At 52.8% G+C, this 23,047-nt stretch overlaps 3 protein-coding genes across 3 annotated transcripts; 2 read left to right on the top strand and 1 right to left on the bottom strand.

Annotated features, from left to right (window-relative positions):
- Positions 1-9,465: 9,465 nt before the first annotated feature.
- On the top strand, positions 9,466-10,137 carry IUM83_17334 (putative pollike protein; the record flags this gene model as incomplete). The annotated part of the gene is made up of 1 exon (XM_067942283.1): positions 9,466-10,137. One exon carries the CDS (start codon positions 9,466-9,468, stop codon positions 10,135-10,137), a length of 672 nt encoding a protein of 223 aa, XP_067782473.1.
- An 840-nt stretch (positions 10,138-10,977) lies between these two features.
- On the top strand, positions 10,978-11,517 carry IUM83_17333 (Pol Polyprotein; the record flags this gene model as incomplete). Its single annotated transcript, XM_067942282.1, has 1 exon — positions 10,978-11,517. One exon carries the CDS (start codon positions 10,978-10,980, stop codon positions 11,515-11,517), a length of 540 nt encoding a protein of 179 aa, XP_067782517.1.
- Positions 11,518-15,993: 4,476 nt separating this feature from the next.
- On the bottom strand, positions 15,994-17,532 carry IUM83_17332 (Sugar transport protein 10; the record flags this gene model as incomplete). The annotated part of the gene is made up of 1 exon (XM_067942281.1): positions 15,994-17,532. The coding sequence occupies one exon, from the start codon at positions 17,530-17,532 to the stop codon at positions 15,994-15,996; it is 1,539 nt and encodes a 512-aa protein (XP_067782456.1).
- Between the last annotated feature and the right edge of the window lie 5,515 nt (positions 17,533-23,047).

Below are 23,047 nucleotides of genomic sequence, written 5' to 3'. Positions count from 1 at the left end.
TGGAAGTGCTTCACACGCGACTTGCACGATAGACGCATCGAGCAAGTTTGCGTCCTTTCGAACAGCGAAAGAGCGAAGAGCGAGAGCGAAGAGCTCAGGCAGCTCTTCATGGGAAGTACCACTGAGAGTGAAGACACTCTCAGTGTGAAGACGAAGCGAGAGCGCTTCGAGGAACAAGGTTGGGACTCGTTAAAGTCGAGTCCCTATTACGAATTATTGAGGGAGTACAAAGATGTACTCCCGGAAGAGATTCCTGCGGAGATTCCGCAGGATAAGGGCATTCAGCACGAGATTGATCTCGTGCCGGGCACGAAGTACTGTGTCACGCGGCAGTGGCCACTGCCGCGAGAGCAAGTAAAAGCAATCGACGACTTCTTTGAAAGTCGTCGCAAAGCAGGACAAGTGCGGGAATCAAAGTCCCCGCACAGTGCTCCGACGTTCTGTGTCAAGAAGCCACAGGGCGGATGGCGCATCGTTCATGCCTACAACAAGCTGAACGATGCGACGGTACCGGCGCAGACGCCGATACTGTGAAAAGATGTTATCATCGATTCGATGGCCGGGCGCACCGTTTACAGTGCTCTCGACTTGCGAGATGGATTTTATCAAATCCTAATGCGTGAGAGCGATATCCCTCTCACGGCAGTGAGCACGCCAAGCGGCATGCTCTGGGAATGGCTAGTAATGCCACAGGGGCTTAAGAACGCCCCTGCCACTTTCAACAGGTGCGCGACGCACTTGTTGCCCTCGGTGCGCGACTTCGCGCCGAGCTACTTCGATGATGTATTCACCCACAGCCGGGCTGTGGACGGGAAGACCGACATTGAGATGCACCGGGTGCATCTCCGGAAGCTACTTGAGCTTATGCGAAAACATAAGCTCTACGCAAACCTGAAGAAGTGTATCTTCGGGGCGAGCGAGATACCCGTCCTCGGGTGTCTCGTCGGAAAGAATGGCGTTCGCCCTGACCCGGAAAAGGTCAGAGTGATAAATGAATGGCCAACGCCTTCAAGTGTCAAGGAACTGAGGCAGTTCCTTGGCTTGGCCACGTACTTGTGCAAGTACGTGGAGGATTATGCGGGCAAGATCCGCCCGCTGTCACAGCTTCTTAAGAAAGAAGCTGTGTGGAATTGGAAACCCAATTGCCAAAAGGCATTCGATGCAGTCAAGCGGGGCTTGACTGAGGCGCCGATCTTGGCAGTGGCTGACCAATATCGTCCATTCCACGTCGTATGTGACGCATCACGATCACGAGGGCCGTGATCGTGTCGTCTATTACCAGTCGCGTCAGCTGAAAGCAGCTGATATTAATTATCCGGTACATAACAAGGAACTCCTTGCCATGAAATATGCACTCGCAAAGTTCCGAGTGTATCTACTTGGAAGTAGACCATTCGTGGTCTACAGCGATCATGAATCACTGCGCACCGCAGTGAAGTCACCACACATATCACAACGAATGGCGAGATGGCTCTCATTCTTTGCGGAGTATAACTTCCGGGTCGAATACAAACCCGGAAGATTGAATGTGGTGGCCGACGCGTTATCACGTCGGCCGGACTACGCAGAAGCTGCTGACGTCAATGCCATTGACGTCATGCGATCAAGCAAACCCACATCGTCCCTGTTGGGTGATGTGAAGGCCGCGTACGCGCACGACGCGGACGCGAAACTCTTGCTGGCCTATGGCACAACACCTTCTGACAAGGCTCGTCAGAAGTTACCCAAGCACCTTCGTGCGCGTGCACACCGATATCGGGTGCACGACGGACTGCTTCTTTATAATGCAGTCGACGACAACACGGACCGCGTTGTCGTGCCAAATGACCATGACCTGCGCCTCAGGATCATGTACGAGTATCACGATGCCCCGTCTGCGGGACATCTCGGACGTGAGAAGACATACGTCCTTCTCACGCGTGACTTCTACTGGCACCACCAGTACAAGTGGGTGCGCAAGTATGTCCGTGCTTGCGACGTGTGCCAACGTGTAAAGCCTGCGCCGTTTGCGCAGGCTCCATTGCAATCGCTACCGACTCCGTCGGAGTGTTGGAAGTCCATGTCTTTGGACTTCATCTTTGGTCTTCCCCCGGACAGCGGAGGGAATACCGGTGTTGTGGTCTTCGTCGACCGCGTCAGCAAGATGTACCATCTTGCTGCGGTACCGGCAGAGGTGACCGCGCCGCAGACGGCCCGTCTGTTCGTCGACATGGTGTTCAAGCACCATGGCATGCCGACCGACATCGTGTCGGACAGAGACCCGCGCTTCACAGCGAACCTGTGGCAAGAAGTGTTTACACTTCTTAGGAGCCAACTTTCAATGTCGACTGCGGATCATCCGCAGACGGACAGTCAAACCGAGCGCGTGAATCGCGTGCCCGTCGACATTTTGAAGAGCTACGCTCACTCGTTCCAATACTGGAGCGAGTGCTTATCGATGGCAGAGTTTGCCATCAACAACTCAGTGCATGCCTCGACCGGGCATACACCGTTCTACGTGGATGCCGCATGGCATTCACGTCTACCGAGTTTACTCGGAGTGATGGCTCCCACTTTAAGTGGGGGAGGATCTACGACTGCAATACAGCAGCCGCAGAAAACCGCTGACACTTGCACAGTGTCAGCTGCAACAACGAACAAAACGAATGAGTCTGCGCAGGGCGCAGACTCCTCCAACAACAAGGACAACGACAACGGGTCTGCGCAGGGCGCAGACACCGTGAAGAAGCACGCAGAGGCCGGGCCTCTAGCGGAGAGCGAGCTGAATGGCTTCAACTCGGATGCAATCAACTTCCTTACCAAAAGATAATCCGTGATTCGGTTTGTCCAAGATGCAATAGCAGCTTCTGTTGATCAACAGAAGCTGAACGCAGACAATGTGGACAGAGGCAACACAAAAGAATTCAAATTTACTTCATTGGTTTTGTTAGCTACGCAAAACCTGCCTAAACATGCAGTTTCGGATTTCGGAGCAAGTAAGCTTGCTCCGCGCTTCATCGGGACGTTCACTGTGTTGGCACGGCACGGCAACGCATACACGCTAGACATACCGTCTAGCATGCGCCTCCATCCGACCTTTTACGTCGGACGGCTGAAGCCATACTTGCAGCACGAGTCATGTAGCTCGGCTGACCCGAAGCCTCGGCAGGAGCCGAGGCAGAAGTGGAAGCCTTGGCCTCGGCGACGAGCAGCCTCTCCTCCACCGCGCGGACGCCCTGGAGCAACCCCTTCATCTGGGTCCCCGGCTCGACCTGGATATTCGAGGCGGTCTGCGAGACCGCCGCGACTTGGGCCTTCTGGTTCGCCAGCTCCTGTTTCAGGGCGGCGAACTCAGCGCCCTGCAGACGCTCCACGGCGGTCACCCGGTCGTGGAGAGGCGCATACTGATCAGCCCGGGGCTGATCATACCCGGGGCGTGTTCCCACCCCCGCCACCGCCGATCCGTGACGCCCGCGGCTCAACCCGCTGGATTGTTGAGCGGATTGTTGACCATAGTATCCCGAAACCGAACCCTCAAGGGGCTCGTTTTCGTATTCGTTGGAGAGGATTTCCTCCCCATCGAGATACATGGGAGCCGCGGAACGTCTTGGTGGAGGACGTTCCGGAAATGGTGAGGGCGTACGAAGAGCAGTACGCGCTGGTGCAGCGGAAGTAGTGCGAGCGCTACGGGCATCACTAGCGCCCGAACCCTCACGTGCTAAGAACTTAGCACGGAGCTCTTTGAGATTCTCGGGCACACGGAACGACATGTACCCGTTCAGGTCGCGGTCGCTCAAGCGGACCGCGCCTGGGAAGCACTTCGCGCACTGAAAGCCCTCGGGCACAGCGCACGGCACATTTGCCTCCTCAGCAGCAACGTGGAGTTGCTCCAACTTTCCACACTTCGAGTACGTCTCGAAGCGATCACGCGCTTGCTTAATCCGATCGCAATAAGCACTCGGCTTCTTGTTGAAGTTCTCAACAAAAGCATTCCAATTTTGACAAAGTGCCTGCCACTCGGGCACTTTGCTGCGAGAAGATGTCTTCTTGCTTTGGAACCATCGGAGCTCATGGAAGAATCCGATGTAGTAATCGCGCCTTTGATGCGTTTCCGCATCAAAGTGCAGCTCGGCAGCCACGGCGTCATCTTTGATGGCGCTGCATACGTACAGCGGCTCCTCATTCGGAGGTACCGAGTTCCCATACCGGTCCGAGATCTCGGACGCGGACGGCTTCCACGGATCGCGCGCTGCAGGCGCAGCGCGCGGAGAGCCTTGAGCTTTGAAATCACGCGCTGCAGCAGCAGCGCGCGGAGTACTGAGAGCCCCAGCGGAAGCGAGTGGGGTATCACTCTCAGTACACGAACGCTTCGAACTCGAAGCGTCCGATTCGTCCCCTTCACGCGGGCGAACGTTCTTGGCGTGGGGGTCAAGCGATTCGCTCGACACTGAGTCTCTGCGCTTTGAGGACGAGTCGTTCTCGTCGTCCATGTCGACGACGTCGCCATACTTCGCCTTCTGGCGTTCGAAGTAGTCGTCGATGGAGAGATGACTCCCCATCGACTTTGCGGACTTCTTCTGAGGCGCGCTCATCGTTGAATGAGCGCGGATTTCTTCTCCAAACGCGGAGAATTGACGAATGGTCAATTCCAAAGATTGACGTGCGGGGACCCCGCGCGTCTAACCTTAAGGGGGGGATGGTGTAACGGGGTTACACGTACAAGTGGCTGCAAGCCACTTGTGAATTTAACAGATAGGTTATCTGTTAAACGTTTTGGATACTTCCTCACATTGGTGTAAGACACACCGATGGATACATTGAAGTGGACCACCACAATGAGTGGTCCACACATACCCAAAGATCCTATTGGTAGAAAGCAGCATCTTTCTACCAATCAGAGTCATGCATATTAGCGGGGCTCTGACAGCCAGCCGCTGCCAACCCTTTCGTAGATGATAAACAGTTTTAGCAGCTTTTAGAGGAAGATCAATTTACAAGCAATACAGTTCTCATTTTACCTAATCTAAGTCACTTGGAGTCTTATCTGATTTAAATTATATTTGTGTATTCAAATATAATTAAGTCAAGTAATTAGTAAGTACCTACGCTTCCTCATACACGTAGCGCAGCGTGTAAGCTAAAGTAGTGAGTCAAGTTAGACCCACTACACTGAGTCCAACCCTCGCTGTGCATATGGAGTCTGAGCTGAGAGTACCGAGTCTGAGCTGAAATCCCAGATTCTGGGCCCAGCTTTCGCTGTGGACAAGGTGTCGTCGTCGAGCGTATGGAGTCTCAGCCGAGTGTCTGAGATCTGGGCGAAGTCCAGGGCCTGAGCGAGTTGGCCCAGAGGGGTCTGAGAGAAGTCGACTTGACAGTTTCAGTCAGTCACTTCATATCAGCTGTACCACACTTAGGCACCCCCTCTGTTGGTATAAGTGCCTTACACACAGTGACCAATTGGCATCGCCGTGGACCTCTACGTGGCTGGCCTGATCTCGGTCGCGACGGATACAGTGATTTTCCCAGCACGGAAAGTCACCCAAGTCAGCATTTAACGGATTACATCTCACCTTTGTTCAAGGTGTACCCAGAGGGAAATTGCGCCCTCGCTTCATAAGTCTTAGTTTGTGCATCTGTTAAATTCAATCAGAGTTCGATTTGCCCCCAAAGGCGCAGGTGGTGCTTTCGGAGGGTCCAAGGAGATCATCCGATCAAATTCAGCTCCACATACCGACTCAGTTGCTATTCCTACAGAGTGGCAGTGGTGGGTATTTCGTATCGCTACACATTGGGGGTGCTTGTATACCCAGTGTCGTATTTCGCGTTTTCGGTCGGAAGGTGATTCGCCGTGAGGTTCAGGCAGAGTAGTGTTATAGCCCAGAGTCCAAGGGCCTTTGAAGAGAAGTGGAGTACATGAGTGTGGTGGCCTGCATATTCAAGAGGAGTGAATCGGACGAAGACACGTGCGGACTCAGACTTGCCAAGCGAGGTATGCATTTCGTTTATAACGTGACGATAATACAGAACAGGCTTTGATGCACCCTTTTTCGAGTGATCGCAGGAATTCGTTAAATACTGTGCTCGATGCGATAATATTCTCGATATTTGGAGTTTTGTAGAACAGTCAATATTGCGAAGTAGCACATTCTAATCCGATACATTTGTAGCGGAGGATTTTCCCTGCAGTTGTTATGGAGTGAGTCTGAAAAGTATTCTTTGTCGAGTAAGGGCTATTTCTCTAGGGGTGCCTCTCATCAAGGCACTTACCGCATTTTTTTTACTAACCCACCAGAGTTTAGAAGCCCCCTCGGTTTTTTGTGAGTAACAGTAAATAGTGACTCGGGTACTATTCGGTGAAACCTGTTAGTTGCCGCTGATATACGGAGGCAAATCTGACCATCGCAGACACATGACGGCTATGATCTCATTGACAGAACCGTAAAAACACACAAGAAAAAGGTCTGCCACACAGAATATGTGACATCGCATAGAAGCGATACCCTACACACTAATTTCGATCTAAGCCACACAAAATCAGTGCATGGCACACGTCGATATGTAAGAACACACCAAATGCTGGTGGCTGCACACCAGTCAATCATTAGCGAATCACGGTAGAAATTTTGGCTTTTCAACCACACGGGATGATATCCTGGTGCTGGTATCCTGGTGCTGTATCATGCCCGACGTGGGGCAATTTCACTTCTCAATACTCGAAGCCGCCTCCCCTTCTCCTCCTCCCTGTACCCCCTCATCTCAAGATGTCCCCAAGCTACACGCGGACGACGATCTGTAGCGACATGGCTCGCGAAGATTCCCAGCTGCTGATGGAAGACATGAAGGTCTCCATCATCGTGAAAAGCCAATTGGTTCCTTGCGTCGTGTGTGCGCCCTGACAAGGCCACATGAGGTGCGCTACCAGCTGCTGCGTTGCTCCTCGGAAACGTGCAAGGCGACTACTCCGTATGGCGCGTGTAAGTGGACGGGAAAGGTGATGACATGCCGAGAACTCAATCGTGTGACGATAATGGAGAGGGGTGTCCACGAGACTCTCGTAAGAGACCCTCAAAAACCCAAGCTGACACCTCGGCTCAAAGAATATGACCGTGAGTTGGCGACTCAACGGCTGAAACCAGCGCGAATTCGTATGGGTATGGCTCGGCGGTTTGGATTGTCGGAGACGGAATTGCCGACACTGAACCAAGTTAAATGGTTCACTACCGCATTCACCTAGGCCAAGCTGCATCGAAATGACGACTATGATGACATTGTGGATCAGATCGATGCGTTAGATTATGGACTGGAAAACCAACAACACGCAGCCGTTTTCGTTTGGGTGGCACAAGGAAGGCCAGATGTCGGAAACGGTTCCGATGAGCATCCGTTTTTTTTTTTTTTTTTTTTTTGGGGGGGGGGGGGGGGGGGCTGACGTCAAAGAGGCTGCTGCAGACCGCCGCCACCTTCAAGTTAAACTAGCTGCCATATCCAGTTGTTGTTTGCGGTGTATCGGACAGGAACCGTTCGTTCCACCTGGTGGCGCTGTTCATCACTTCCCAAAGACTGGCGGAGATGTATGTTGAGGCGTTGTCAGCTCTTCGGCAAATATTTTCGGCAGTTACTGGAATGTAACTTCTGGTCAAATACGTCATGGCGGATGCGGAAGCGGCTCAGCAAAATGCTGTTGATCAAGTCTCTGGCGTGGATTCGGACTATGTGTACCTGATGTGCTTCTACCATGCATGGCAAAGATCTACGAGCGGGTCAAGAGTGTTTCCCAGCGGTTGCGTAAGCGTGTAATAGCCGCCAATTACGATCTTCACTTTGCTGCTGACCAAGCTGCTTATGAGGAGTGGTCGCGTGAAAGTGAGCTGGCTTATTTTCGGGTTTACTTTAGGCGTGTGTGGGTAAAAAGCGATTTTCACCGCTGGCAGTGCTTCCATACCCCGAGTGGATACGCCACCACGAACAACCCGGTGGAGCGGTTTAACCGGTTAATCAAGCGCGATTACACGTTTCGTATGAAGCACAAGATTGAAACGCTCTTCCAGCTGCTTGAAGATTGTTGCGGACACCGGTCGGATAAGCCAAGAAAGTTCAAGGTTGTTCCTGGGGTCAATCTTAAGGCCCGGGTGAACGACTTCCGCCAGCGACCTACTCGTCGATATGACCCCAAGTCGATCCAGTATCGTGTTTCTGCTCGTATCACCGAACCCCAACATTGTGCGTGTGCCGTCACGTGGTTGTGTTCGTGCGTATTTACCTGAATTGGGTCGCAGCCGAGACACTGCACCCGTATCGGTGCAGATGGGCTCAAACTACGCGCGAATGGAATTGGAAGACCAACCAGAGAGCAGATGGGAGGTTGATGTGAGCAATTTGGCATGTGGATGCCAGTACAACATCAAGTTCGCACTCTGCATTCATGTGCTTTTTGCACTTCAGCCCAAGAACTACACTGGTCTCGACGGCAAGCGCACACTTGTAAATCGCTCAGTGCCCAAAACGCACCGTCGAAAGAATGCAGGAAATGTGCGAGCTCTCACCGGTCGCCACTTACTAATCGGCACGCACTGAATAATGTGTAAATTTCGCTAGAAACACAATAAGTTCCACTTTGTGAGTGAGGTATGCTAGATACTGAGTAATCAGCACGTTTACAAAAAGGTTTTGCTGCAACGTCGCAATTGCGCCTGTAATTCCAATGATATATATGCACAGAAGTTATGAAACCACCAACAGCCTCCAAGCTATGTATTAGATCGGTCACTATCCAACATTCCTCCAAGATGGCAAGCTCCAACGCTACTCACGACTCCACCGATGCCCCCCCTACTGGGTTCCATGTTTCGAGTGGTGTGAAGAACACCTTCGGAGCCGTGGTTGGGGTCGTCTGGACCAAGCGGCTGCCCGGTACCTGAGGACATGGGGCCACATCCAACGTGGTACCGGTCCAACTGTCGGTTAGGCAATCAAGCGCCTGCTCGATTCAGTACATCAAGCTCGCATCATCAAGGCTCGTCTCATCGCGGCAGCTGGCCAAGGAGACGATGCCGGTGAAGCAGAATGGGTGCTGCCGGCTGGGTTAACCTTAGTGGTCGTCCAACCTACCAAATGTGACGGATTTTAGCTGACCGCCGAATCAACGAGCGTGTCGCGTTCCTAACATCATAGGAACCGACATGGGAATCGGCAGCTAATTTGCCTTCCGGCGAAATAACCAGATACGGAAGGCGCCAGCGTACGCTGGTTGAGCACCGCTACATTGAAGCAGAGGCTACGGAAGAGAACTAAGACAAGAGAAATCGATCAAAGAGAAGGAGGCCAATGCAAGGTTCATATAACTTCATTTAATAATACATTTCTTTATTACATCTGCGTCTTGACTCCCATTGCTTCTTGAAATACCAGTCAGTGTATGCTCTAACGTGGGGACCGAACCAGACAAACCGGAATCGAACACAAGGCCAAACCGAACTGCTGGACTGGATGCAAGCGATCGATGTAGCGGACGCATGGCGCCTGCAACACCCGACGCTGGTAGAATACTCCGGCCCCAACGCTCGAGCAAGGATCGACTACGTCCTCATGAGCCCTCGCCACTTCCGCTCAGACATGCAGAACATCCTGCACGACTTCCGTCGGAAAGCAGAGCTCGGCGACCACAACGGCATCGACTTTCGCCTTGGTTCCACAACTTTTCGACCAGCAACCCGCCCACGGTGTCGCTGCCCCGAGTGGGTCATCCAGCTACCGGAAGCGCAAAAGCACCTCCAAGGGTCTCTGGAAGAGTTGGCTAATCGACTGCACGCCCCGACAGACGAACGGTACAATCCCGGCTGTCTTCTCGACGAGCATCAACGGCGTGACGCTACCTTCTTACGCGAGCTGTTCCAGTCCCGGAAGAACGCTCGCCAGAGAGAGATCGAAGAACTTCATCTCGAAATCAACCGGCTGAGACACCTTGAAGCAACCAACCCCTCGGCGGATCAAGCCAACCAGCTGAGCGAAAAGAAAGCACAGCTCGACGTGAAACACCAAGAACGTAAGCACTACGCCTCGCAGAAGAAGTTCGCCGCGGACCTCAAGGACGCCGCCTCAGATTCTTCACAACACACCGATTCCAGTCAATTCGCCGGAAGAACTGGACACGATGTGTGACGAGTTCAATCACTTTTGGTCCGGGGTTTACCGTTCACCGTCCAAGGCGTTCTCACACCCGAAGCCGAAATGGAATCGGCTTCAGATGGCAGAGATCCTGCAACACACCACTGCACATCTCACGCCAGAACAAGCTGCGTACATGGACAGCCCCCTGACGGCTAACGACTTTTATTGGGCCATCAAGCACACGACGGCAGGGAAGGCACCGGGTCCTGATGGGCTCCCGCTCGCCTACTACCTCACAGACCTCACGTTGTGGTGTTGCATTCTTGCGGTCGTCTATGCGGCGCAGTTGGAACGTGGAAGAATGTCCAAATATCAGCGTCGTGGCCAAGTGTGTTTGCTTTACAATAAGGGGAACCGGTAGGAACCTGGTAACTATCGACCCATTACGCTACTTAATGTGGATGCCAAGTTCGGACCGAAGATTCTGGCATTTCGATTGGGTCAGCTGCTGGACTCCCTTCTCGGGTCTGACTAGTATGGTTTTGTACCAGGACGGGATATTCACCACGCTCACGTCCGGTTTCAAGCGCTGATGAAGCTTTACGAGGATGAAATGGATTGTATGGCGAGAGCAGTGCCGCTGGACTTTGCAAAGGTGTTTGACAGTGTCGTGTGGGACGCCTTGGATATGATCCTCAAGCACTTTGGATTCGGCAGCGTCTTTCGCCGCTGGGTTCGGGTGATGTTTGCAGGCACTCTTGTAGTGCTGACGTTCAACGGGAGCTCATTGGCACCTTTCGAGATCGGGAGAGGCGTTCGACAAGGAGACCCTCTCTCCCCGGGCTTGTTTTGCTTTTTGTGGAACCACTGCTTAACCTGATTCGAGCACGGATGAAGGACGCTGGCCTTCGTTGTGGCAGGGACGACTGCACGGGGCTACTTCGAGACCTCCGCGACACGCAACGCCTGCTGAACTTGGTCGACCAGTTCTGCCAAGCGTCTGGCATGGGGTTGAACAAGAACAAGACCGTGGTGCTGCCGTTCCGACCCTGGGACAGTGATACTGACAGCATCCGCGAGTCGTTGCAGGATCTTGGCCTCTCGGTCGTCGGCAACGATGACTCGACCAAACTGTTAGGCATCTACTACGGCCCCAAGTTAACCGACGCGGCGCGTCTCGAGCATTTGCTTGCGGACATGCAGACACGTTGCTCCATCTGGAAGTACCGTGCCCACACGCTGCGCGGACAGGTCGTAATCCTTCAGCATATTATACTGACGGTACTCTGGTACTCGGTCAGCGTTTGCTACGTGCCCAAGTCCGGCTTCCAAGACAAGTTGGAGGCGATGATTGTCCGTTATATGAAGACTTCGATGGCATCCAACATTGTCCCGCGCATCTGGTGGAGCCTTCCGCAATCAATGGGATGACTTGGACTCACGCCAGCGGAAACGATGATCCAAGGACTCCAGCTACACACACTCTGTCAGCTTATCGTTGCTGTTCGGAAGACACCGCTGGAAGTGCGGTTGTGGACAGCGCCAGTGATTGAACTCTTTAACCGCGCCACGCAGCCTTGAGGTCGCGACTTTGACATCCTGTACGCTCCAGTCAGGAGCAGTCCGGATCACGCAGTGTCGCGCCGTGACTCTCGGTGGAGTCAAATGGGCAAGTACTGGCATCAAGTCATGTTCCTGTGGAGCACGAAACTGATGCAGAAGGTGACTCCCAACGCTTCAGCTTTTGACAAGGTGACGATGCCTTTCCTGGACAACACTCTTGTCACAACGGCAAAAAGACGCCAGGAACGCTACGTTCAGCTGGACTCGTTACAGTCAAGCCGCTCGCGCAACACCGCGTTTTTCGACCAGCTGATCTACTGGAACTCAGTGATCTGCCTGTGCAATCGGCATCATTGACCCAAGCTTTCAAACGGATGTGTGCGCCGGCAACGGCTCTCGACAACCATGCATGGGGCGTCTTCCTTACCCGGATTGACTCCCTCCTTCGATCCCTACCAAGACTACCCGCTGGCCCGCTCCCCGCACCCACCCTCTACTGTGCCCAGCACACATGGAGTTTTAAGGGTTACGAGGTGGCCGACCTTACCGTGGCCCTGATTCGCAAACTATTGGTCCATTTCAAGCCTCTCCCCCTCCCGGTCCAGTCGCTAGGGCTCGAGAAGCAACCCCCCACTGATATTTGGGCCCGGGTCCTCAAGATGATCAAGCATGTGCTGCCAGTCTACGCAGATCTGCTGTACCGGCTGCAGCACAACGCTTTATACGTCGGGTATCGCCTTCAGCATGTTGCTAATGCAATCACGACCTGTATGCATGGCTGCAACGTCCTGGAGACGACATCACATCTGTTTTGGCACTGTGGATTCGCCGCTGAGGTATGGAAGGAGTGGTTGGACGCTTTCCGACAGTGGTTGGATTCACCGATGGAATGGGCCACTATCGTCTACTTCGAAGGCATCGTACCTACACCAGGGGCCAAGAAGGACTATGGCTACTGCCTCTTTGTTGTCTTCCACATAGTGCGAACGGTAGTGCTCCGCAGTCTTTGGACACACCGGAACGACATCCGTTTCCACGACCATGAACCGAATTTGACCACCGTACAAACTCACGTCCATGCTCTAGTAGACCTCCACGTGGCCTCCCTATGGCGCGCGACTGCCAGGCAAGCGCTCCGGCACTCCTCGCGTAAGCAGGTGCAGCTACGAGCACTTTTGCGCAGCCTGCCAGTGACCGCGCCCTTTGAAGAAGAAGACACGAGCGGGACCGAGTCCCAGCCAGAAATGGGCACTCACCCAACCCAGAGATGAGGCCGGAAGAACGGCCCGATAGAAGGGTCTGGGCATCCGGCAGGAGTTCTCGAATGTTCCAGAATTTGGGTATAGTGGGGGTACCCAAATGTACTTTTTATGTACAAACGGGTACTTCCCAGATCCCAATAGACCCAAAATGGATCACCCGGATGACCCATTTACATATCCCAAAGGTGACGTTTTTATGTCCCGAATTGGTCGCAGAGCCGGCAGAGCCTCATTCGGCAATTTGCCAGCTCGAGCTCACATCTCACCCAAGGCCAAGACCCCACCCCACGCCAGACATGGCTACATCCAGCGCCCTGCGAGCCCCGACGATGGACATGACTCCGCCCTGCGCTGCACCGCCCGCAGCTCTCCAACCCTCGACCGGTCCGTGTGCTGTTGCGTCTGTTCATTCATTCGCATGCCCAACGGTTGAGAAGGAGGCTGTGGACACTAGCGGCCAAGACGGAGTTGCTCCAAGTGCCCCATGCACTCCGGGAGGGGGCATGGCTACACTCGCCACCCCGAACTCGCCTCCGCTGGACATGGCTACACCAGCCGCTCCAAGCTCGCCTCTGCTGGACATGGCTACACCAGCCACTCCAGACTCGCCCGTACCGGACTCGACTACTCGACCAAGTCTTCGATGAAGGTGCTTGGATTCCCGCCACCGAGGCCAAGAGCTTCCTGATTCAAGTTACAGGGGTCTACCGCTTCGTCTTCACGGATGAAACCGGTGTGGAACCCCCGATCGGACGCCATCACAAGCGCTATCTCGACATTGATGAAGCCAACCGCCACCGCAAGCATCCACGCGGAGACGAACAAAACTACACAAGCAGCAAGGCACCAGCGCACGACTAAGTGTTGGCAACAAGGTTCAAGGCACTTCGATCAAGTGCCTTCACGTCAAGCCCGACTTATCATCGGAAGTACTTCGGCAACTCGACCATCCTACCAAGTGAGAAATTAGTTTATAAATAGGTGGGCTAGCAGTGCACATTGCACACTCAAACTCCTAAGTGTAATGTAATTTGTTGATCTAACGTGGGGACCGAAAGCTGTCAACTGAAGGGTTACAGGGCCTAGACCTCTCAACTCGCTCCGCACAAGCTTTCGATCTTCACGTTGCACACACACGGCACAGGTCATGCCGCGGCCTCGCACCACTCGTCATCCATGCCGCCCTTGGCGACATTGACGTCCTTGTCGTCCTTCGTGCCAGGGCTACCGATCCAGCACGCAGGTCATGGCAGGTCGCGCCCTTGGTCGATGGTTGCTTGGGGTGTCTTGGATGATGAGGATTCCGAAATGGCAGTGGTGGTGGGCTACGCGGCCGGCCGCGGGACGGATGGTCTGCGTCCTCCCGAAAGCTCGGAGGCGCATCCCTGTCTTATCGGTGTGGCACACTTATACAATGTGTGCTAAACTTGTCTGGCTATGTGTTTTTACTATTTTGTTGATCTCATTCTGCTCCCGTTAATATTAACCTTTTCGCGAGCCTCCATTAAATATACAATCCAAATCTAAGGCATTCAATTGTAAATGGTAGTGAAATTCGCCCTTTAACGAAATCACGGTACTGCGCTTCGCATATCCAGGCCTCTCAAAATTTGGCAGAAAACCTACCTACCTGCCTAATTTGACCTCAATTAGGTATTTTGGGAAAAGTCTGAATAGGTAGTTCTTAAGTGGTTCGATACAAATGGCTCAAAAATCCAAATTAGGCATCCAGGTGGTATACTTTATTCAAGTGAATTGTAATTCGATACAAATGGCTCACAATCCAAGTTAGGTATTCAGGTGGTATACTTTATTCAAGTGAATTAGCTACGTGGACTCCTAGCGGCGCGTTCAGCTCTATCGACCAAAAAGAAGTACTGCAGCGACTGGAGTTGGCATTCCATTGCATAGTTGGTTAGAGCTGTTCTATTCGGGTTCTTATCTTGCTTCAAGACGCTGAACTCACTCTCAACTGAGTGAGTGCCGGGCGATATCGCCGCCACTCCAGCGACGAATGCGAACAGTAACGTGTACTTGCCTTCGCAGTCCACATCAGACCACGCATCAAGAAACGAAGATCGATCAACACTGTCAACGCGGTGATGAAAAGAAGTATTGACCTTGTATAGTTCGATGATATCATGTCTCCGCTTCCAAATGTCATGCGTTGCTGTCGGACCATACGCAGCAGTCAACCGAGCCTTGTGCGTCTCAATGAGATTGCGAAACTGGAGACAACAACACTTGAACTCAAAGGCTGAAGGCCAAGCTCAGCCTCGTATTTGGGGATCCATTTTTGTCGCTGCTGCAGAGGGGTGATTTTAGTTTTCACAAGGGCAGTGTTGACACAGCGGTTTGCATCAGTGACTTTAGGCTGTGGTGCGGTCTGTTGGTCTCTACGAGCACCCTTCTTAGACCCTCGCCTTGATCCTTTTGTCTTCACCATTCGTGCTAGGAGGTGGAGAGCGACGAAAGGTGGAATGCACAGGCAGCGACTGCGAGCTAGGGTGGTTTCAGGCGTCCGCAATTAGGTATTTTGAAAAAATAGGATTAGGCATTTGGCTCTTTCTCTTCACACACTACCTAATTTTGAGAGGCCTGCATACATTGTATGCGGCTTATCTCATGGGACGTCATCTACTGTGATTTGCCGGTTACATAGTGTGGGAAACTACAGTACATGTACATCTTGTGTACAGCTTGACATTTGTATTGAACATGATTACATGATGATTACGGCAATCACCTTTTGTCTGATTTGTCATAAAATATGGTGGATTTGCTGTTGAAGTTTGGTAAAAGGGCGAAAAATGCGCCCTCTATACCCGAAAGGGTTGACACCAACGGTAAAAAACAAAAGCTGACACTCGTTGTGAATCAATCGCTTACTTCTTATTAAGATGTTGATGGCTTAATATTTACTGCATTTTCATGTGGAACAGAGAAATATATATATGAAAATGAACATCATGTCAAACAAGGCAGTGAACAGATCTCGCATATCCAACGCATTGCATTACAACAGAGGAAATCCCTTCATACACAGCCTGCAACACCGACTGCTGTTGGAAGTACATGACCATTAGGCCCGCGATTGCTGCGGCGACTTGACCTCCGCGAAAGCAGACAACTTGGGCTTGCCACCGCTGTGGAACAGCGCCTCGATGTCCTCTAGCATCATGCCCTTGGTCTCCGGACAGAAGAAGTACACGAACACGCCGCAGATGCAACACAGACCCGCGAACAGGAAGAACACGCCGTTGATGTTGAGGTGCGGGAAGAGCTTGACCACCTCCGTCATGACGGCGCCCATGGCCCAGTTGGCCGCCGTCGACAGCGCCACGGCCGGCGCGCGCACGCCCAGCGGGAAGATCTCGGCCGGGTAGATCCAGCACACGGGGCCCCACGAGATGGCGAAGTTGAACACGAAGAAGGCCGAGCCTACGCAGATGAACCAGCCGCCCACCTTGGGACAACCGGCGTCGTCCACGTTGCCGTCGCAGATAGCCGTGAACAGGATGGCCGCGAACAGGTGACCAAGGACCATGCCGACGGCGCCGATGAGCAGAAGCTGGCGACGGCCGAACGTGTCCACCCAGCGCATGGCCGGGATGGTGCTGAGGAAGTTGACGCCCGAGAGGAAGAAGGCCGCGTAAATGCCGGCGTTGGTGATGTCCTTGAAGATGAGCGCGCCGTAGCTCATGATGGGGTTGATGCCCGTGGCCTGCTGCAGCACCTGCAGCATCATGGCGATGGCCACGCGCTTGAAGATGGACGGCTCGAGCAGCTCGACGAGGCCCTTCTGGGCAGCCAGCTCCTCCGCGACCTGGTCGCCGATCACCTCCAGCTCGTGGCCCACGTTGTCGGTCTGACGGAGGCGCTTGAGCACGCGCTCGGCCTCCTCCTTGCCCTTGTGCAGGTACGTCCAACGAGGACTCTCGGGCACGAAGAATATGCCGAGCATGACCACGATCGGGGCCGCCATGGCCACGCCGTTGGTCGTACGCCAGCCGTTGTCGCGGTTCTCCACGATGATGTTGACGACGTTGGCCAGGAAGAGACCCGTCACCACCGTCATCTGCATGAAGCCCGACAGCAGGCCGCGCAGCTCCTTGGGGGCCATCTCGGCGCCGAACAGCGGCAACGAGAAGGACGAGTTGCCGACGCCGAAGCCCTGGATCACGCGGGCGATGTACATGAGGTTGTGCGCCTGGGCCTTGTTGAAGCAGACCCACGAAGTACCGATGCAGAAGAGCAGGCCGGCCGTGAAGATGGTCCAGCGGCGACCCAGCTTGTCGGCCACGATGCCGCCCACGAAGGCGCCGCCGAGGCAACCCAGGTTGTACGCCATGTTATACCAGACCGTGAAGTCCGTCCATTCGGCGGGAAGGTCCGAGGAAGACGACGTACACTCCTCGTACGTGAAGTTGTGCCAGCCAACGCAGTAATCGTAGATGAAGGAATCCATGATGAGCACGCCCGAGGTCACGCCTTGGTCGTAGCCGAAGAAGAGGCCGCCCAGCGCGGCGAACACGCACACGATGATAGCGTAGGTGCGCGAGCCCTCGGTCGGGACGTCGTCGTCGTTGTTGTGGACGTTCATCACGACGCCGGCAGCCATTGTAGCGGGAGGGTTGAGGACGAGGTCGAAGTGAAGTCGCTAGTAGCTTGGGCCGTTGGAGGCGAATGGCCTTGTGTCGTAGGCGAGGAATTGAAGACTGAATAATGAAGGCCGTGGCACAGTCGGTGGCACGATGCAATGCTTGCCGCAGAGCAAGACAGCGTCAGTGGATTTGTATGTGTGCTTGGGAGACCTCTACGACTTGATCAAGGTGACAGGGCGAACTGCTGGTTTGAGGCAACAGGGAACCTATGCATCTTACACACACTGAACAGGTGAGAGGCTGGATTGTTGAAGTTGGCGCTGACTTAGGATCGCCGGGATGTGTTCGCGTACTTGATTTATTTGGCACCGCGCTGGCATGACGCACGAGCGTGTTGCTTTCCTCTTTGCTTATCGGTTAAAAACCCACGCACCATGAACTCAGCCATACATATTTGCCCATGCCTGTGTGAACACTGACAGTCTTGCTGGTTCTGCCGGGACCTAATTGCTGCCGTACGATCGCTTTCTGAAGTTTCTGCTTGGTGCGTTACCAGAGCAAATGTTCAGTGTACGTGTTGTACCGTTGACATTCCACCTCATGGAGTCCACTATATAGCAATGCTCGAATACCACTCCGGATGGGAAGTACTCGGAAGAACGCCTCCGAAGAAGTGCTCTCGTTGTCCGCGCGGTATGGAAATCCTTGCCTGAGCTCTTTCTAACGAGCACTGTCCGTACCGTTTGTGATAAGTAACTGCGGACGAACTTGAACGTTACTACTAATCCTGCGTCATGGTAATCAATGATTACCTGTCGCACTTGAATTACTATATTCATCCGGGCTGACAATCGACATTCGAGTCGTGCTCGACGTGCTCAATCGAGTGTGTTCTGTAGACTACAGTCTGTAGTGTTCACGGGTGTGTAGTCCGTAAAATGGTGGACCCAACGTTGCTACACTCTGGACGTACGGTCACGTTACATGTAAATGCGTACACATGCCCTGCGCACCATTGCCTATCCTGTTTAGACAACCTGGTGCAAACACATCCGAATTAAGATCACAGGGCCTGTGACATCTTTTCCGCATCTTTAAATGGGTGGGTACTGGGCCTCAGGACTCATCGTTCCGTACAAATGCTGACGTCCAGATTGCTACAATAGAACGCTCCAATGTTCGGCATTTTCTCGTCAGAGATTGGGTCTTCTTCTGGGACCGAGTACATGTACAAACTCACCGTAGGTAAAATACCCTAACTACGCGAATAAGTGGTGGTTCTCCGATGAGACACATCTTCTCGAGAGAACATGCATATCGTGATTAAATCGATCTCCCAGAAAACCACGGTTTTTTCAGCGTGTTATGCCGATTTACGTAGACTTCCATGCCCACTTACAATACCAAGTCAAAATACCCGTGCAAGTTTGCTCAGGGTTGTTCTTGAACGATAGCGGGTTCGTATTCGCATGTTTCGAACCACTTCAATAACATTCCTGTGTACTACCACACCGAGCATAGCAGTAAGCCCCTCACACTTCGCTCAGAACGCGCGCTTCTACGTGTTGGTCTCACTCCCGATCGAACAAGTGCATGCTGAGTGGATGTACTTCGATAAAATCGAAGGGTAGCGAACATAAGCTCATTGGAGTTGTCGTGGGAGTGCACAAGTGGAGGAATTCGTGAAAGCGTGATATTCAAATAGTTGCATTGCCTCGCTTGAGCGATTGATTTGCACACCAAAAGCCATAGGTCCTCCGGAATGTCCTAATATGTTGCAGGTTAATTGGCCCCTCATGCGACTTGGCATGATCTCAAGAGGAAACATACGTCACCACGAAAGATACGGTATTAGCCAAGGTGCCGACCAACTCCCTTGTGGCCTAATTGTGCAAGTCGCCAGTATGTAAGCTGATGAGAATAGTGAGTCTTAGAGTAAATGTGCTGCATCACAGCTCGCCAGGATACTACAGTCTTCCTTGTGGATCAAAAAGTACGTGCATGCACCAGTACCGTACAGTAGTAGGTTCCAGGCAAGGGTAACCCAATTCATACCAATGATGTTGGATGTGAAAACAAAACTTTATCACTCGATATATCGAATAAGAAATAGCCATGAATTGACTTGGGAAAACGTAAGTCGCCAACACCGCTGCTTGAGGGCTCTCTCCTATTGGCTAATATATTCCCTCCTCGTCGAGATACATAGGAGCCGCGGAATGTCTTGCTGGAGGACGTTCCGGAAATGGTGAGGGCGTACGAGGACCGGTACGCACTGGCACGGCAGAAGTAGTACGAGCGCTGCGATCATCACCAGCGCCCGGAGCCTCGTGTGTTAGCATGGAGCTCTTTGAGATTTTTGGGCATACTCAACGACGCGTACCCGTTCAGGTCGCGGTTGCTCAAGCGTACCGCGCCCGGAAAGCACCTCGCGCACTAATAGCCCTCGGACACAGCGCACGGCAGCGTGGATCTTCCCCACTTACCGCACTTCGAGTACGTCTCGAAGCGATCACACGCTTAGTCCGTTGACGGCAAGACCCCGGCTTCTTGTTGAAGTACTCAACAAAAGCGTCCCAACTTTGACAAAGTGCCTGCCACTCGAGCACTTTGCTGCGAAAAGAGGTCTTCTTGCTTTAGAACCTTCGGAGATCATGGAAGGGTCCGATGTAGTAATCGCGCCTTTGAGATCAAAGTGCAGCTTGGCTGCTACGGCGTCATCTTTGATGGCGCTGCACACGTACAGCGGCACCTCATTCAGAGGCAAGGATTTGTCATACCGGTCCGTGATCTCGGACGCGGATGTCATCCATGGGTTGCGTGCTGCAGGCACAGCGCGCGGGGAGTCTTGCGCTCTACAGACTGAGCATGACGGGCTTCATGTTCCGTGATCTCGGACGCGGACGGCATCCATGGGTCGCGTGCTGCAGGCACAGCGCGCGGAGACCATTGGGCTTTCGAATCACGTGCTGCACATGCAGCACGCGGAGAACGGAGAGCCCCAGCAGAAGCGAGTGCGGTATCACTCTCAGTTCGCGAACGCTTCGAACTCGAAGCGGCCGATTCATCTCCCTCACGCTGGCGGACGATCCCAGCGTGGGGGTCGAGCGAGTCGCTCGACACATAGTCCTTGCGCTTAGAAGACGAGCCCTTCTCGTCCTTCTTGTCCTCCATGTCTTCGTCGTCGTCGTCGACTTCGGCGATGTCGTCACCGTACTTCGCCGTCTGGCGCTCATCGTACTCATCGATGGAGAGATTACCATCCACCACCTTCGAGTCCTTCTTCTCTTGAGGTGCGCACATCGTTGAATGAGCACGAGGTTTCTTTTCCCAACGCAGAGAACTGACGAATGGTCAATTCCAAGATTGACGTGCGGAGACTCCGCGCATCTAACCTTAAGGGGGGGGGGGTGTAACGGGGTTACACGTACAAGTGGCTGCAAGCCACTTGTGAATTTAACAGATACGATATCTGTTAAAGTTTTAGATACTTCCTCACCTTGGTGTAAGTCACATCGAAGTGGGCCACAACAATGAGTGGTCCACACCTACCCAAAGATCCTATTGGTAGAAAGCAGCATCTTTCTACCAATCAGAGACGTACATATCGATCCGCTGGCAATCTCTTTTAGATACGATATAACATTTAGGAGGAAGTTCACTTTAGATACAATACAGTTTTCATTTTACCTTAATCTAGCTACCTGGTGTCTTTATTTGATTTATATTATCCTTGTGGACTCAAGTATAATTAATTCAAGAAGTTAACCCCTTGAGCCCAAGGTAGTACCGTACTCCAATCTAGTCTAAACCATAGGTAGCCTAATGTGTATCTGCGGGTAAGGGTTTTCATACAAATATCGTGATATTCCAGTAACGTGTATAGTGGATAGGCAGACGATAAACCTAATCATCGGTAGACTGACCTCTCGCTACTCTGTATGGTCCAGCTTGCTCATGGGTTCCGACAGCCAACTATACACGTTTGGGTAAATAACGTGTATTCTTGGCAGCAAAGACGGTGCGAGTTCCTGCAAGAGTCAGGGCGTCGCTGAACACAGACATGAAAGGAGAGTGCATAATCAAACCAACAAGAATATATGCAACTGATCCGAATGGCGTGACATTTTACCATACCGAAACTAAGTAACAAATGGACGGACGCTACCTGCTGGTTACTCTGTTGCCGTCGACCCGGGTGCGCGACGGGCCCGCTTTTAGCGGTACCGAGCTGGTCCTGGACTCATCACTTGCTTCCTCGTCACTCTCACCTCCTTTTCCGTCTTCCTCATTCCGCGCAGGCCCGCGCGCACGGATTGAGCGCTTTCCACCGCGTGTCGGCATTGGTACCAGCGCAGCATTGCGCCACGCACGGTGCCAGATGTCGAAACAAGACAGTAGCTCGCCCTTCACAGTATGACGCTTCTTCACAGAAAAACCCTTTACGCCATTGGCTTCTTCGAGGCGGTTTGCAGCTTGCATTTGCTGCAATAGGTCGAAGCGGCACCTCCACGAGCGTTGTCAGTGTCCTTTAGAAGCGAACAAAATTTGCAGACGCGGGTACGACGCTTTCGTCCTTGATTGTTGTTGCCAGATCTCCACTCATCATTTTACAATGGTATGTGCTCAGCGCGCCGACGTCTAGTAGTCTCCAGCTCTTTTGATGGCGTAGTTTGTAGGCTCTGGTTGCTGCGTAGTGCAGCCGAATCTTCATCTTGAAGCTGGCACAGCTCGAGGTGGAGGTGTTTCTGGAACTTCACGTGGATCATCTTTGGGCGATTCGCAGCAGCGCGAACAGCATTGTAGAATACTTAGGCGTCGATAATTGCCCGGTCAACCAGACCCAAGAAGAGCCCCTTATAGTACTTCTTGTTCTTGATGCAGAGCTGTAGTGAGCACCTGTAGAATGTATCATACACGATTAGAAGGTCCTCTAAGCTGTGCATACACGATAGCAGCACTTACCGCTGCAGCCGTGTATGTCTGCCCCTCCCATATAGGTCTAATAATCCTTTACGATGAGTGGACACGCCACTTCTTGCTGCTCCCCTGTCAACGTGTTTCGGCGAACAACGCGGTCCGGTTGGACTCTACCACCTGTACAAAGCATGTGTACAGTTCGCGTATCCCACCAGCGCATCACTCTCATCCCTGGTACTTGCAGGGCTTCCGAAAAAATGTATGTCCCTCGTTCAATGCTCGATGGTCTTTTTTTTTTAATTCTTTGGTGGTTTTTTCTTGTCTCCTTTCTTCTTTTTCGGGATCAGCAGCGTGCTCAAGCCTTCGCGATACGTGCGTATGGTCCCGATGGAATAGAAACCCGTTGTTAAAAGTTGCATAGACAACGGAACCAACGAGTAAAATCGATCCATGACGATGAGCCGCATCTCACCACTTGCTGGAGCCGTAGAACCAAAGATATGCTGCAAATTTCGAGCAACCGCCGCTGGACCGGACTTGTGATCAGTGGAGTTTGTATTGCCTGCTCTTTCCTTTTTACCCCAATAAACTTCAAAGCCGTATGATACAATT

Source organism: Phytophthora cinnamomi, assembly GCF_018691715.1.
Source record: "Phytophthora cinnamomi strain GKB4 chromosome Unknown Contig106, whole genome shotgun sequence".
Classification (NCBI taxonomy): domain Eukaryota; phylum Oomycota; class Peronosporomycetes; order Peronosporales; family Peronosporaceae; genus Phytophthora; species Phytophthora cinnamomi.
This window is presented reverse-complemented; position numbering and strand designations above follow the sequence as displayed.